Source organism: Euprymna scolopes, chromosome 36 (genome assembly GCF_053919585.1).
Source record: "Euprymna scolopes isolate OS-2025 chromosome 36, ASM5391958v1, whole genome shotgun sequence".
In the NCBI taxonomy this organism is placed as follows: domain Eukaryota; kingdom Metazoa; phylum Mollusca; class Cephalopoda; order Sepiida; family Sepiolidae; genus Euprymna; species Euprymna scolopes.
In genome coordinates, this window is record NC_136517.1 from 85117296 (window position 1) to 85131548 (window position 14253).

The 14253-nt window shown below is 38.0% G+C and overlaps 1 protein-coding gene across 1 annotated transcript in view; it reads left to right on the forward strand.

The window, feature by feature from the left end:
• The window catches only part of LOC145260652 (integrator complex subunit 7-like), a 116768-nt gene that overhangs the window by 32390 nt on the left and 70125 nt on the right, over positions 1 to 14253 (forward strand). Inside the window, exons 5-7 of the mRNA XM_080118988.1 lie at positions 2603 to 2732; positions 6013 to 6252; positions 12371 to 12488. Of these exons, the coding sequence (XP_079975114.1) occupies positions 2603 to 2732; positions 6013 to 6252; positions 12371 to 12488 (488 nt within the window). The remainder of the gene's footprint in view (positions 1 to 2602; positions 2733 to 6012; positions 6253 to 12370; positions 12489 to 14253) is intronic.

A 14253-nucleotide genomic window follows, 5' to 3' on the forward strand; every position in this document is an offset into this window, starting at 1 on the left:
ACATATAGGATTAATGTGTCCTAGTAGCTGACTGGTCAGTGCTTGGCCGCATCAGTTAGCAAGGAGAGGGGGGGGGGCATTAATCTACAAGAGGAAATAGTTTTTTATAGTGACTGCTACAAGTTAAACGTACGTCAACATGATGTCTGTAGTTTGTTGGAGTTCATCATGTCACACGTATTTGGATAATCACTGGTTATAGTTAAGATTATCTGCTCACTTTGACTTCCTGTTTTTGCTTCACAGACAGGAAGACAGTGAGAAGCAAGATATGGTCCCTTCTGATTGATATTCAGATGAGAATGTTGAGAATGATTTTCTTGTCTGCTTGACCATGTCTAATCATCTGGCTAAATGGACAATAGAAATCTGGAAGTCCAGAAAGAGCAAGTTTGACTATAACCAAGCCATTTTTAATGCGTGTGTGCTGTAAAGCAAAGCAGCCAAATCTGCAAGGTGCGTTCAATTTCAATAAGTTTCCAGACTTTTTTCGTGTGGGCATTTTTATTGAAAGTACACACATGAAACTCTAGTCACCTTTGAAATAATCTCCTTCGGCTGTAATGTTCTTGTTGCATCTTTCCAACAATGTCTGGAAGGCTCCATGGAAGTCCTTTTGTTAACGATAGCGTGTTAATGACTCCTGTCACGGCCTCTTTCATCTCATCAATTGTCTCATAACGACAGCCTCTAAGATTTTCCTTGAGCTTAGGGAATAACTAAAAGTTACAGGGAGCAAGGTCTGGACTATAGGGAGGGTGAGGAACTGTCTTGATGCCCATCTTGGTTAAATAGTCTGCAACAACGCTGGAGTTTTTATCAGAACTTCATTCCATAACAGGAACGTGCATCACAGAGATTTTTCTTTGTTTTCGTTTTGTTAATATCTTTGCTAAACTGCATAAACACTGAATTTTTCTTTCAGTTGTAAATATATTAATAAATATTATTGATCTCTACCAAGGGTTTTTCATTCAAATAAATTGCTATATATTCAACCCAGGTCTCACAACATCACTTCAATAACTCGCAATTACATCACCACAGATCAATGTGAAAGTAACTCGTTGCTAGCAAGTTATCTCTCTTGCATCTCTCTCTCTCTTCTCTCTCTTGCATCTCTCTTCTCTCTCTTGCATCTCTCTCTCTTCTCTCTCTTGCATCTCTCTCTCTTCTCTCTCTTGCATCTCTCTCTCTTCTCTCTCTTGCATCTCTCTCTCTTCTCTCTCTTGCATCTCTCTTCTCTCTCTTGCATCTCTCTTCTCTCTCTTGCATCTCTCTTCTCTCTCTTGCATCTCTCTTCTCTCTCTTGCATCTCTCTTCTCTCTCTTGCATCTCTCTTCTCTCTCTTGCATCTCTCTTCTCTCTCTTGCATCTCTCTTCTCTCTCTTGCATCTCTCTTCTCTCTCTTGCATCTCTCTTCTCTCTCTTGCATCTCTCTTCTCTCTCTTGCATCTCTCTTCTCTCTCTTGCATCTCTCTTCTCTCTCTTGCATCTCTCTTCTCTCTCTTGCATCTCTCTCTCTCTTGCATCTCTCTCTCTCTTGCATCTCTCTCTCTCTCTTGCATCTCTCTCTCTTCTCTCTCTTGCATCTCTCTCTCTTGCATCTCTCTTTCTTCTCTCTCTTCTCTCTCTTCTCTCTTCTCTCTCTTCTCTCTCTCTTCTCACCCTCTTCTCTCCCTCTTCTCTCTCTTCTCTCCCTCTTCTCTCTCTTCTCTCCCTCTTCTCTCTCTTCTCTCCCTCTTCTCTCTCTTCTCTCCCTCTTCTCTCCCTCTTCTCTCTCTTCTCTCCCTCTTCTCTCTCTTCTCTCCTCTCTCTCTCTTCTCTCCTCTCTCTCTCTTCTCTCCTCTCTCTCTCTTCTCTCCTCTCTCTTCTCTCTCTCCTCTCTCTTCTCTCTCTCTTCTCTCCTCTCTCTTCTCTCTCTCTTCTCTCCTCTCTCTTCTCTCTCTCCTTTCGCTCTCGCCTCTTTTTTTCTCTCCTTTTATTTCACTTCCCCCCCCTTTTCTCCATCTTACTCTTCTTTTTTTTCTTTTATTAACTGTAGAATTTCCATAATTTCCTGCCAGCTATTTAGTTTTTTATCTGCCTCCAGCATCATTTTCCAGAGAGACAATATTTTGAATCGGGCATGCCTTGCAGCACTCTTCAATTATACGTTTACACTAATAAGTAATTCTTTTTCACTTGTAAAAACATGAATAAAGTAAACTTTTTAGCCCGTTAAAAACGGACAAAAGTTATAGCCTGCAAATGAGTGCTTTATGCCAAATTGATCGCTGAATATTGTTAAATTTGTGCTCATTATTGCATTAAATACTAATCAGTCCCTAATTGTTCATCAAACAGATGCCATAATATTTAATTCACGGCACTTTACGATAACAAAGTTCCTTACAAAATTTCAGCTAGATCAGTCCAGTATTTTCTGAGAAAATGTGGAATAGACGGACAGAGAAATATAATAAATATTATTGCTTATCTATATTGAAGATTTTTTTTTGTTTTCATTCAAATTCACTTTGCATGTCTCACAGCATCACCAACACGTTGACACCAAAAACTTTGAGCAATTTTCAGTTTGACCATTTTTCTTTTTATGCAGGACGTTTTCTGCCAGCATCTGCGATAAAATTGCCGAGATGATCGAAAGAGTTGAATCGCCAGTCGACCTCAAACTTAAGCTAATTCCCATTTTGCAACACATGCACCATGATGCTGACACAGCAACAAAGGTAAAACAGTTTGACTTTCTTTTTATTCTTTATTGCTTTCATGTGATCAATTCGGCTTTAAGCCCACCTGTGTCCAAATGACTATCCTCTACTCTATAATAAAGACCTCTTATATACACATAAGACGTTCTTGGCCTTCGGGCCAAGATTAAAGTACAAATGACTTTTTATAAAGTTTTACGCTTACAAATTTATTTTATTGCTTATAAAAAAAAAAGAAAAGAAAATATTAAAAAAACACGATGTGATTTCGGAATCATAGGTAGGATGACCCCCGGTGTGCTTTTGAGGTATTGTGGTGAATGAGAACTTTAGCTAGGATCAGCATAAACTAGCAAAGGTAGAGGGACGAGGATGACCATAGAAACCCCTTTCCCCAATTTTGAGTGGCCTTGTGCCTAATTTTTTGTTTATTTCTGTTTTGGTTTGTAAACTTTCAGAGTGAATAAAAAATATAAAACTCAAAGTGTAGTATCTGTTCTTCGGACGCTGCACTTTCAATTTCTTGTTTTCTCTGTGGAGGAGAAATCCTTCACAACTAAGGCCATTTATATTTTTGTTCCTTTTCTCTACATTAAAAAACGACCCTGGTGTCTATGTCCCGTGGGGAGGCATTGTAAATAGGTACTCTGTAATAAAGACCAATGTGTATTTATTTGTGTATGGCCTAATCACATTGACAAGCCAATTCTCATTAGATCACCAAAGTTAAGCAACATTAGGCATGGTCAGTACCAGATGGGTGACTGTTTGGGAATACCAGGCACTGTATATAAGAGGACATTGACATTTTCTTGCAAAAGCCTAACATTGTCATCTCCCTTGACGTGATATGCAAGTGACTGGGGGGGGGGGGGGCACTTATGGTCAAGGCTAATGAAACAGGAGCATGTTACACCATTGAATTAAATAAAGGATTTCATTCAGAATTCCATGCAGATTCCCAAGTGGTACATGTGCAGTTTAATCAACACATTAAAAAATGAAGATATCGAAAAAGGTTATATTGTACGTATCCGTTTTGGACTGAAGATCTCCGAAAAAAAAAAATTAATTTAATTTGATAGAGTAGTTTTTTTATTTTTTTATTTTTTTTTTTTTTTACAGTGGAAAAACACATTTTTATGAGAGCGCGTTGAAGTCAGCCATTATGGAAATTTTTAACACGCCAGGGGGAGATAACTCTATGTAAAGTGCCGAGACTCCTCCCCATCTTTATTACTAGCTTTTCTGCCTAAAAATCAAACTTTTTGCTTGGTATCATAACAAATTGTTTTTTTCGCTGTAAAATAAAAAAATAAAAAAACTACTTGATGAAATTAAGTGAAATTTTTTTTTTTTTGAGAACTTCATTCCATAACGGATATATACAATATAACCTTTTTTTTATATTTTCATTTTTTAATGTCTTGATTAAATTGTACAAGTACTTCCCAAATTTGACAGAAAGATTCTTGAGTTCAACATAATACACTTGAAGAAGGTCGGAAGTTACATGAGTCGAAACGTTGTGAGATTAACATCAAAGATGAGAAGAGTAGTGTAACATTTTACATTTAACGATGATGCCGCACATGGTTGCTTTCATAAAGATGCAATTTATACAGATTAAGACCCAAATCAAATAAAGTCTTTTTATACATATTCTCTGCATGATCGCTTTTTTCATTGTCACCAGATTTCTTGAGTGGCAGTGTTATTTCATCTAGTGGTCGGCGATCTTCTGTTCAACTAAGGTAAATAAGTATTCATGCATGAAAACAATGAAATCTTACTGAGTTTTTAAAGGTTTTATTTAGAGTTTGCTCATGAGGGGAGAGACTACATAGCTAAAATTAATTCCTTCTTAGCTTTTTTTTTTTTTTTCTAACTTGCAAATTAAGAGACGTGTATGCGCAAAGATGTCAGTAAAATTCCTTACATCATTACACTGTCTTGTTCGTACTGCACACATGACGTCATTTCAAAATTCTGTGCAGATTCTCAAATCCGACAAGATACCCCTGAAGAAGGTTTGAGCCAAAACGTGAAATTAACATCAACAATGAGAACAGTAGTATAACGGTTTACGGTAAATGATGATGTCACACGTTTTTGCTTGTGAGCAATCAAGACTCGGATCAAATGAAGTCTTTTTATGCATATATATTACTTGCATCGTCACTTATTTCATCATTACTGCATTTCCTGAGTGGCCATGTTATCTCCTCTAGTGGTTGGTGATCTTCTATTCAACTAAGGCAAATAATTATTCATGCGTGAAAACACAATGAAATCTTACTGAGTTTTTAAAGGTTTTATTTAGAGAGTTTGCTCACAAGGAGAGAAACTATCTACTTAAAATTTATTCCTTCCTATCTTTTTTTTTTTTTTTTTTTTTTTTTTTTTACTTACTTGGGAATCACCACTTATCAAGGCACGAAGGCCACTCGAGGACAAGAGTTAATGAATGTAAGGTGGTAGTGTAGTAATCATTAATGGTGTAAATTGGGTAAAATTTTATTTATGGACACAGCTCAAGAAGAACTTGTTTACATATAGCTTATTTTTCTAACTTGGATATTGAGTGATGCAAACGCGTCAGTAAAATTCTTTACATCCTTACACCATCTTTCTGTACTGCTCCCCGAAAAAGACTGACTTAGAAACTCTGTTCTCTTGTGCGGACATGTGACTTCATTTCTATTTTCATATCATTTGACACCTGCATTTCTAGTGCACTTTGTCTGGGAAGTTGAGCTTTGCTTTTTTTTTTTTAACTTGGGAGTCACCACTTATCAGGGCCTGAAGGCCACATTTGAGAATAAGGGTTAACGAATGTAAGTTGGTATTGTAGTAATCGTTGATAGTGTAAATTGGGTAGCATTTGATTATGTTTGCAGTGGACTTGAAGGCTACTATGTTGTATTCAGCTAGGAAGCAGACCAGCAGAACAGTGTTCCACAAACGGGCAGTTCTGAGAAAGAAACTTTGTTCATGGAATCTGCATTTAGATTTAGGCACTTTTAGAGAGTGGGGAAAATCGTATATAGTGGTTATAGCTAGTTGAGTGTTTATTTATGAACGTTTGGCAAGAGGGGACCATAGATTGGAGTTCAGTCGAGCACCTGCCACTTTTAATCACATCACCTGTTGATAGATACATTTCTGTTTGCTGCCAGGTTATCCTGACATGTACTAATATGACGCTTGCCAAAATTCACACGAGCTAACTCTGTTGCTAATTACTGGCGTAACAGTAATTTGAATTTAACAAATTTTGCGTTCGCTTTATTTTCAGGCCCGGGAAGTTTGTCTGCTCCTCCTTCAGAGTTATCCTGCCAGAAATTTTATTATGTTGACTCTGCACAGCATGTCTAAGTTGGCTGCCCACGCCCTGTTGGACATTCCGCACCAGGTGTCTTTGCTACTGAAATACTTGGAGAACGATCCTCGTCAAGCTGTGAAAAAAACCATTTTGATCGATCTGCAAATGCTGGCTAACAAGGCCCCACACTTATGGACGGCTGAAAATATTGAGGTATTTTGAGCAAACATCCGTCCTCTTGAAAAACATTATCGATATTTGTAGAAAACTTATAGAAAGTAATACATATAACATTGATCCTTTTTAAAAATGTATTGTTTCCAAATTTGATGTAGAGCAATTCTTTTCTCTATTACATGTTTCGTATTTATTTTAAACTAGCGAGGGGTACCCGGCGTTGCCCGGGTGTTTGAAGGTGTGTGTGGAAACTCCGGGGGTGGGGGGTTAAAAAAAAAAAAAAAAAAAGTAAGTATGAGGATCGAACCCAAACCCTTGAGGCAAAGTTGGAAATTAAAGTGTGAAAAAAAAACATGTGACGTTAACCATTACCCCACTGCGAGATGCTAACGGAAACACGTTTGAATTTATTTAATTACTTGGATTTGGCAGGTGCCCGTTTTAATGAGTTAATGAGGTCAAGTTTGACTGCCGGATAGTATTTCATTTACTGTGGAACGCTTTTTTTTATTTTTGTTTTCCCAAGATGTTATAGGAAAAAGACTAACCCACATGCGGCGAGCGACAAATGTTGAATATTTATCTTCTCGAAATCGAGCAAATTAAATAGACAGACGAACTTCGTTGTTAACTGTGAGATATTACAATTTATGTGATATAAAAAGTTTTAAAAAGTTGTGAACCGACCGACCGCTTCTCTGAAAAAAGCCTTTTGTTGACATACAGAAAAAGCGAACATACATACATTTTCGCTTTTATATTTATTGAAGATTTTGATGAAGTGTTTTAAAAAATGTTTTTATTAATTATGATTGATTTTAAAGATGTATCAATATGACTCGAAATTTGATGTAGAGCAATTCTTTTCTCTGTTACATGTTTTGTATTTATTTAAAAAAAAAAAAATTTTGTAAAGTTCACAAAAACAATGTTTTAAATCACTACATTTATAATAATAAAACTATAATAATGTTTAAATTAACTATAATTATAATAATAATATACAATAGGTGTTCAACATTAAAAAAATCCCAACATAGTTAATTTTGTTTTACCATAAAATGGATAAAGCAAACAAATAAAATGATCAAAATAAATTGTTGGAATACTTTTGTCAAAATCATTCTTCGCATTACATGAAGAATAAAAAGTGGACCATAGAAAGTAATTGTCTAATTAAATGCACCTCTCACCTTAAGTGGATAACTGGTCAGTATGTATCTGATTCATTACAAACAATAGCTTGAGACTGTTTCACTTCTAGCTACTTGACGCCACAGAAATACAGGAATTATAAATTCTATACCGTTTCATCTTTCAATATACAAAGTTATAAAAAAATAGCATCCCTAAATTTTTGAGATGAGGATTGTTTATTCGTATTTGGATTCATTGGACCACTGTTCTCATCTTCAGTGCTATTTTCACAATGTTTCGGTCGACGTAACCTTCGGCCTTCTTCAAATGTATCATGTCAAACTCAGGGATGTTTCTGTCGAACTCGGAAATTTGAATGGAATTTCGAACCGTACCCTTTATTTACTTCTTGGGGGTAGCATGCTCTTGTTTCATCAGCCATGACTGGATAAAGGTCCTAAGTAATTCGCAATCATATTTTTTGATCACCCACACTGAGAATTGAACCTTCAGGAGAATGTCACTTTTTACAATTGATTTTTTTCCAAGTAGTCTAATCACTGTGCCATGAGTCTTTGTGGACAATTCTAGTATGTATTTTAAGAGCCTTAAACCTATTTTCTTTTATTTCTAGTTGTAAATATCACTATTTATTACTAATTATCCTGGGTGGCCGGCATTTCCCAGGTGTTTGAAGGTGTGTGTTGAGCAAAAAAAAATTTAAAAAAAAAAAGTGGTAGTAGGCAGGCAGGCTCAAACCCATACCGCGAAGAAGGAAAATAACATGAAAAAATAAAAGTGATGTCTTTGCCGTTGCGCCCATCGCCAAACCGGAAGTGGCGAAGGTTTAAATTAAGGCTAGTCAATCAAAAAGAGGGGATGACTTTCAAAAATATCGGTGAAAAAGCGACCCCTCCTTGTAGAAAAGTTCCCAGTTGAGGGTGAAGGAATAAATGTTTTTAGCCAATTTTTCGATATTTGCTGTTTGAAGGATCGAGTTTCAAAACGATACTGATGGTCTACTTGTGATGCATGTCTGAAGCTCCGCATAACCTCTTGTTTAGCTCCCCCTTACCGAAACTCTTAAAAAAAAAATATGACGACAGTACAATCTAAAAATAAGCTTAAACCAGGATTAGGGACAAACAAATTCAACTTGCCTCCTCCCTTGAGGCTCTCATTCACAAATATCCGTGGGCTTAGAACTAACTTAGCTGATGTTGAAGCATTTCTCTTAACAAATACCCCGGATATCTTAGCACTAAGTGAGACTAACCTACACTCCTCCATTCCCTCTAACCACTTTAACATGCCTGGATATCTCCCACTCTGCCGTAAGGACTCTGACAGACATATGCACGGACTTGGAGTTTACATTCGTAATACCCTTCCCTTGACTAGAGAAACAGACCTAGAAACAGATGATCAAGCCTTTATGTGCTTTAGACTAAACGTGCAACACAGTATTAGCTACTATTATTTTCTCTACCGCTCTCCCTCGACTCAGGACTGCTCCATAATAAACAAAGTATCTGACAGCATAGACACGGCACTGTCCCTCGACACTAGCGCACAAATACATGTGTTTGGTGACTTTAATGTCCACCACAAAAACTGGCTTGGATTCTCTACTCACACAGATGCAGCGGGCAGCACAACCCATAGCTTCGCTATATCTCACTCCCTATCACAAATTGTTACGTTTCCAACCCGTTTCCCTGACCAGGAAGAACAACACGCATCACTTCTAGATCTGTTTTTGACCACAGTTCCCGATGACTGCATAGCGAAGGCCCACAGCCCACTCGGGAACGCTGATCATGCAGTGATAATGGTTGAAATCGCCCTAAACTCTAGTCCCAAAACTGAAGAGCCAGTGCTCAAAACAACGAGATATTATAATAAGGCTGACTGGGAAGCCATCAGGGAACTAATTAGAGATGCTCCATGGAAAAATATTTTCTCTCTCCCTGCTGAACAGTGTGCAAACGAGACCACTGACTGGTTCAAAACTGCAATCGAAGCGCATGTTCCCATGCGGAAATTTTATAGTAAGCCCCACTCTCCCCAATGGTTTACGTCGACTTGTGCAACTGCCATTACTCAAAAGCAGCATGCATACCGTAGGTTTAACCGACATAAGTCCAGTTCAAACAGACTGAAGTATATAGAAGCTAGAAATAACGTTAAGAAAGAAATAGCGACAGCTAAGAGAGAATTTACGGAAACCACTAAAAAGCGCATCGAAGCACAAAAACTAGGAACTCGAGACTTCTGGAAAATCTACAACAGTGTAGTAAATAATGGGCAATCAACAATTCCCCCACTAACCAACAATCACGAGGTTGTCTCCTCAGCAACCGACAAGGCTAACATGCTTGCCAGTCGGTTTGCCTCAAACTCCACACTGGACCCTTCCAACCACCCCCTACCTGATTTTCCTATGCGGACAGACGCCACACTAGACGATCTGAAAACCACCCCTGCTCAGTTGCATGCTATCATAAAAAACCTTGACACCTCAAAAGCATGTGGACCCGATCTTATCCCAGCTGTGCTATTAAAAAAGTGCTCAGCCGAAGTAGCTCCAGTTCTCTCCAAACTCTACAACAAATGTCTTAATGAAGCTTGCTTTCCGGGCTGTTGGAAAACTGCTTCTGTTGTACCAGTATTCAAGAATTCTGGCGAAAGGACAGACCCATCAAATTATCGCCCCATTAGCCTCCTCCCACTTTTTGCCAAAATATTTGAGACCATAATTAACCATGCTCTAGTCCATCATCTTACAGATGCTAAACTACTGACTGACAAACAATATGGATTTAGACAAGCCCGTTCCACAGCAGACATCCTCACCGTGATCTCTGAACGTATATACCAATCACTGGACAAAGCGGGGGAAGGCAGAGCGGTAGCTCTAGATATATCTAAGGCTTTTGACAGGGTATGGCATGAGGGTCTCCTCAGGAAGATTAGATCTTACGGTATCACTGGTAGAATACTTAACATAATTAAATCCTTCTTAGATAAGAGAAAAATCCAGGTAGTCCTCGACGGTCGCACATCTAAACAATATGATATAAATGCGGGAGTGCCCCAGGGTTCTATCCTTGGACCTCTATTGTTCCTGATATTCATAAATGACCTCCCCGACAACATTGCCTCTGAGATGGGTATATATGCTGATGACACTACACTCTATGGCAGACACGACAGGAAGACGAATGAACACATTTCTAAAGAAATGGCAGAAACACTAGAGGAAGACCTCCAATCTGTAGTGGAATGGGGACAAAAGTGGTTGGTCGCGTTCAATGCTGCCAAGACTAAACTAGTTTCATTCAATAATTACAAGAAACCCTCTCTACCACCAATAGCAATGGCCAACGACCCTTTATCTGAGAGTCCATCTTTCAAACTCCTTGGCCTAACGTTCACAGGAAACATGAGTTGGAACAATTACATTGAAGGCATTGCCAGGGCCGCTGCAAGAAAGGTAGGCTCTCTCTACCGTGCTAGAAAACTACTAACACCCGAAAGTATCCTGTACCTCTATAAGGCCACCATTCGCCCATGTATGGAGTATTGCTGCCACATCTGGGCTGGTGCATCTGCTACTAGTCTCTCGCTCCTTGACAAGGTTCAAAAGAGAGTCGCAAATCTGATAGGCCCTGAACTGGCATCTAAGCTTCAGCCTCTGTCCCATCGACGAAATGTTGCATCCCTCTGCCTGTTCTACAAGTATTTTAGTGGTGAATTCTCTGATGAACTGCAATCACTTGTGCCCCCACGACGCGAGCACCCTCGACAAACCCGACAGGCTACTAGATCCCACCCCCACACTGTAGAGGTCCCTAGATGTAAAAGATCTTTTTACTCCAATAGTTTCTTCCCCAGAACCGCAAGACTCTGGAATTCCATTCCAGGTCCCTGCTTCCCCAACAGTACTGACGTGCAGAAGTTCAAGTGTAACGTGAACCGACACCTTGCTGCCCAAATCCCTACATAGTACCCCAGTAGTTGTTGCCCCTGATAGTAGCCCCCTACACCAAAGTGGCAATTTGCCTTGTTTGGGGTGAAAATGTAATTAAAAAAAAAAAAAAAAAAAAAAAAAAAAATCCGTCACCTCTGTCAAAAGTTTTAGGCAAACATACAAATATACATACATTTAAACAGACAGGTGAGATTTATATTATAGACTAGCGGGGGAGGGGGGAGGTACCCGGCGTTGCCTGGGTGTTTGGAGGTGTGTGTGGATTTGAACCCAGCACATGCTAATTTCTGATAGCCTGGTGGTTGAATACCAGACTATGAAGTCAAAGATGTTTGAATCCTTCGATTGGTTATAATTATCATCTCCTACACTGGAGAGAAAAATGTAATTTCAAAATATGTGCCGTGAAAATAACACTCAAGATGAGCACAGTAGCCCAAATAATACAAAATTATCGATCCTCATCTCCTCAACAATTTAAAAACATAATTTGTATTTGGGTATTTTTAAAAATTATTTTACTCCTTACATGGAAATTAGAAAGTGGACCCTATAAAGGGAACCATAAGAGACTAGAAAGTGGACCATGGAGAGTATAAAGTGAACCATGCAAATTAGAAAGGAAGTATAAAGTGGACCACGTCAAGTAGAAAGTGGACTACATGAAGTAGAAAATGGACCATGAGGAGTATGAAAGTTGACTTCGTGTTTACTTTCAAATGTTTTGTAGCGATTGCTGTTATTTTATCCTTTATGTCTCACATTCCATGGTCTGTGTTTCTGACAAAGATGAATACATTGCCGTTTTCTTGGTATGTTGTTGTTTTAAGTGAATCATGTGTAAAGATTTCCAGTCCTCTCATAGTATTCATCATCATTCACCTGTCAAGATGCTATCTGTCTTGCGTTAATCATTATCTGTAAGCATTTTTTTTTTTCTTTTTTTTTGTTAGTGATGACTCATCGTTAAAATGTAAAAACAAAACGTGTGAAAATTCCAATATTTTAATTGACTTTTTTCAGGTTTTATGCTGTTTTGTGTTGGCCACTCCGTTTGTCCGCTTAAAAGAAGGCGTCCTTTATGTCCTCACAGCTCTATCCTCATCCATCAGCATGTACCTACTGCCGATCATATCGAAAGGTAAGAATTGACCTTCCTTATGAAGATCTTCAAATAATAAAAGCATACCCATTGCAGATCTCATCATTGAAGTATGTAGTTTTTACACAGAAGGCCAACGTCTTCGTTATATTGTCAATTGGGATGCAAATGCGTTCCTTCAGTGAAGCATCAGAAGTCAGCTCGTCTGGATAGAATACTGCTGCCATATCTGGGCAGGAGCTGCTAAAACAGCCTATCCTGCCTTGACAGAGTACAAAATAGACTTTGTGGCTTAGTGGGGGATGCCCTTTTCTCTACCCTGCAACCTCTCTCCCACAGAAGAGACATTGCGAGCCTATCCTTGTTTTATCGTTATTTCCATGGCAGGTGCTCGTCTGAACTCCAATCTGGTCTCCCCTCGCCAATCTTTCACGAAAAACACCCGTCTAGCTGAATCCACTGTGAAAAATTTCCCCCACTGTATACCTGTGCCTAAATCAAAACGTGGATTCCATGAACAAAGCTTCTTTCTTAGAACTGCACACCTGTGGAACTCTGTTCCGTCTGCCTGCTTCCCACCTGACTACAACTTGGATGTCTTCAAGTCCAACGTTAACAAATTCCTAATGAACCGCCCTCTTAAGTAAACACTTCATTAAATCTCCACACTAACGTACTGTACTTGCAATAACCCTTATCCCTGAGTGGCTTCCAGGCCTTGATAAGTGGTGACCACCGTGTAAAAAAAAAAATAAGAGTTTATTATTTCCACTAACTAAGCTGAATTTTTGACGTATGATGGAGATTTTCCTATGATTGGTGTAATTAGGTCTACCAGGAATCGGCTCAATGGATGGCATGATGAACCTCGGACGCTAACAATGGTAATAAGCTGTTGGAAAAAGTGCACAATCATCTGACAACAGATGACAAGTTTTAATGAAGTTGATTTGTTGCAACAAGAAAATTTCGTTTTAAAAGCTGAACAACAAGTGTAATCTTTTCTTTTTGTCAAGAAAGAAAACTCAAAGTGAAAAATGCAAAAGTTACTTGAAAAAAAAAATTGCTTTCATCATTGTAGGGGATTTGGTTTACATTCACCGATGCCTGGTATCACAGCCGTGATGTGAGGTAGGTAAATGTTTCCCAACCCCAACAAAAAATAAAATGTTTGTCCAAATCAGCATCAAGATGAAGACGATTACAAAAATTAATGACATAGTTTTTATTTTGACATAGATTTTATTTTGACATGGTTTTTATTTTGGCATGGTTTTTATTTTGGCATAGTTTTTATTTTGGCATAGTTTTTATTTTGGCATAGTTTTTATTTTGGCATAGTTTTTATTTTGGCATAGATTTTATTTTGGCATAGTTTTTATTTTGGCATAGTTTTTATTTTGGCATAGTTTTTATTTTGACATAGCAAGAAATAATGAATCATATTTTATTGTTGACACATTTTTTTCTATGCGAGTGTGCCGATTCAACACCCGAGTCAAGAAAATGATAAATGAATAAATCGTTCAAAGTTTGTGAGAATGAAAAAATGTTCTGGAAAGAAATATTTTGACATAAAAGCAATATTTGTAACTGTATGATCGCTAATACCATATTTTTCTCTTAATTAGAGTCTGATAGAATTTGAATTAAAATATGTAATGAAAAGCAGGAGAGAAGTCTTTCTTTGACTGAGGCAAAATGTTTTATTTTAGATATAAAATATTTCTTCTTTGTCTTTTTAAAACAGTATTAAAATCCGTTATATTAGTTAATTCAGTATTATTAATCCAGTGAGATTCGG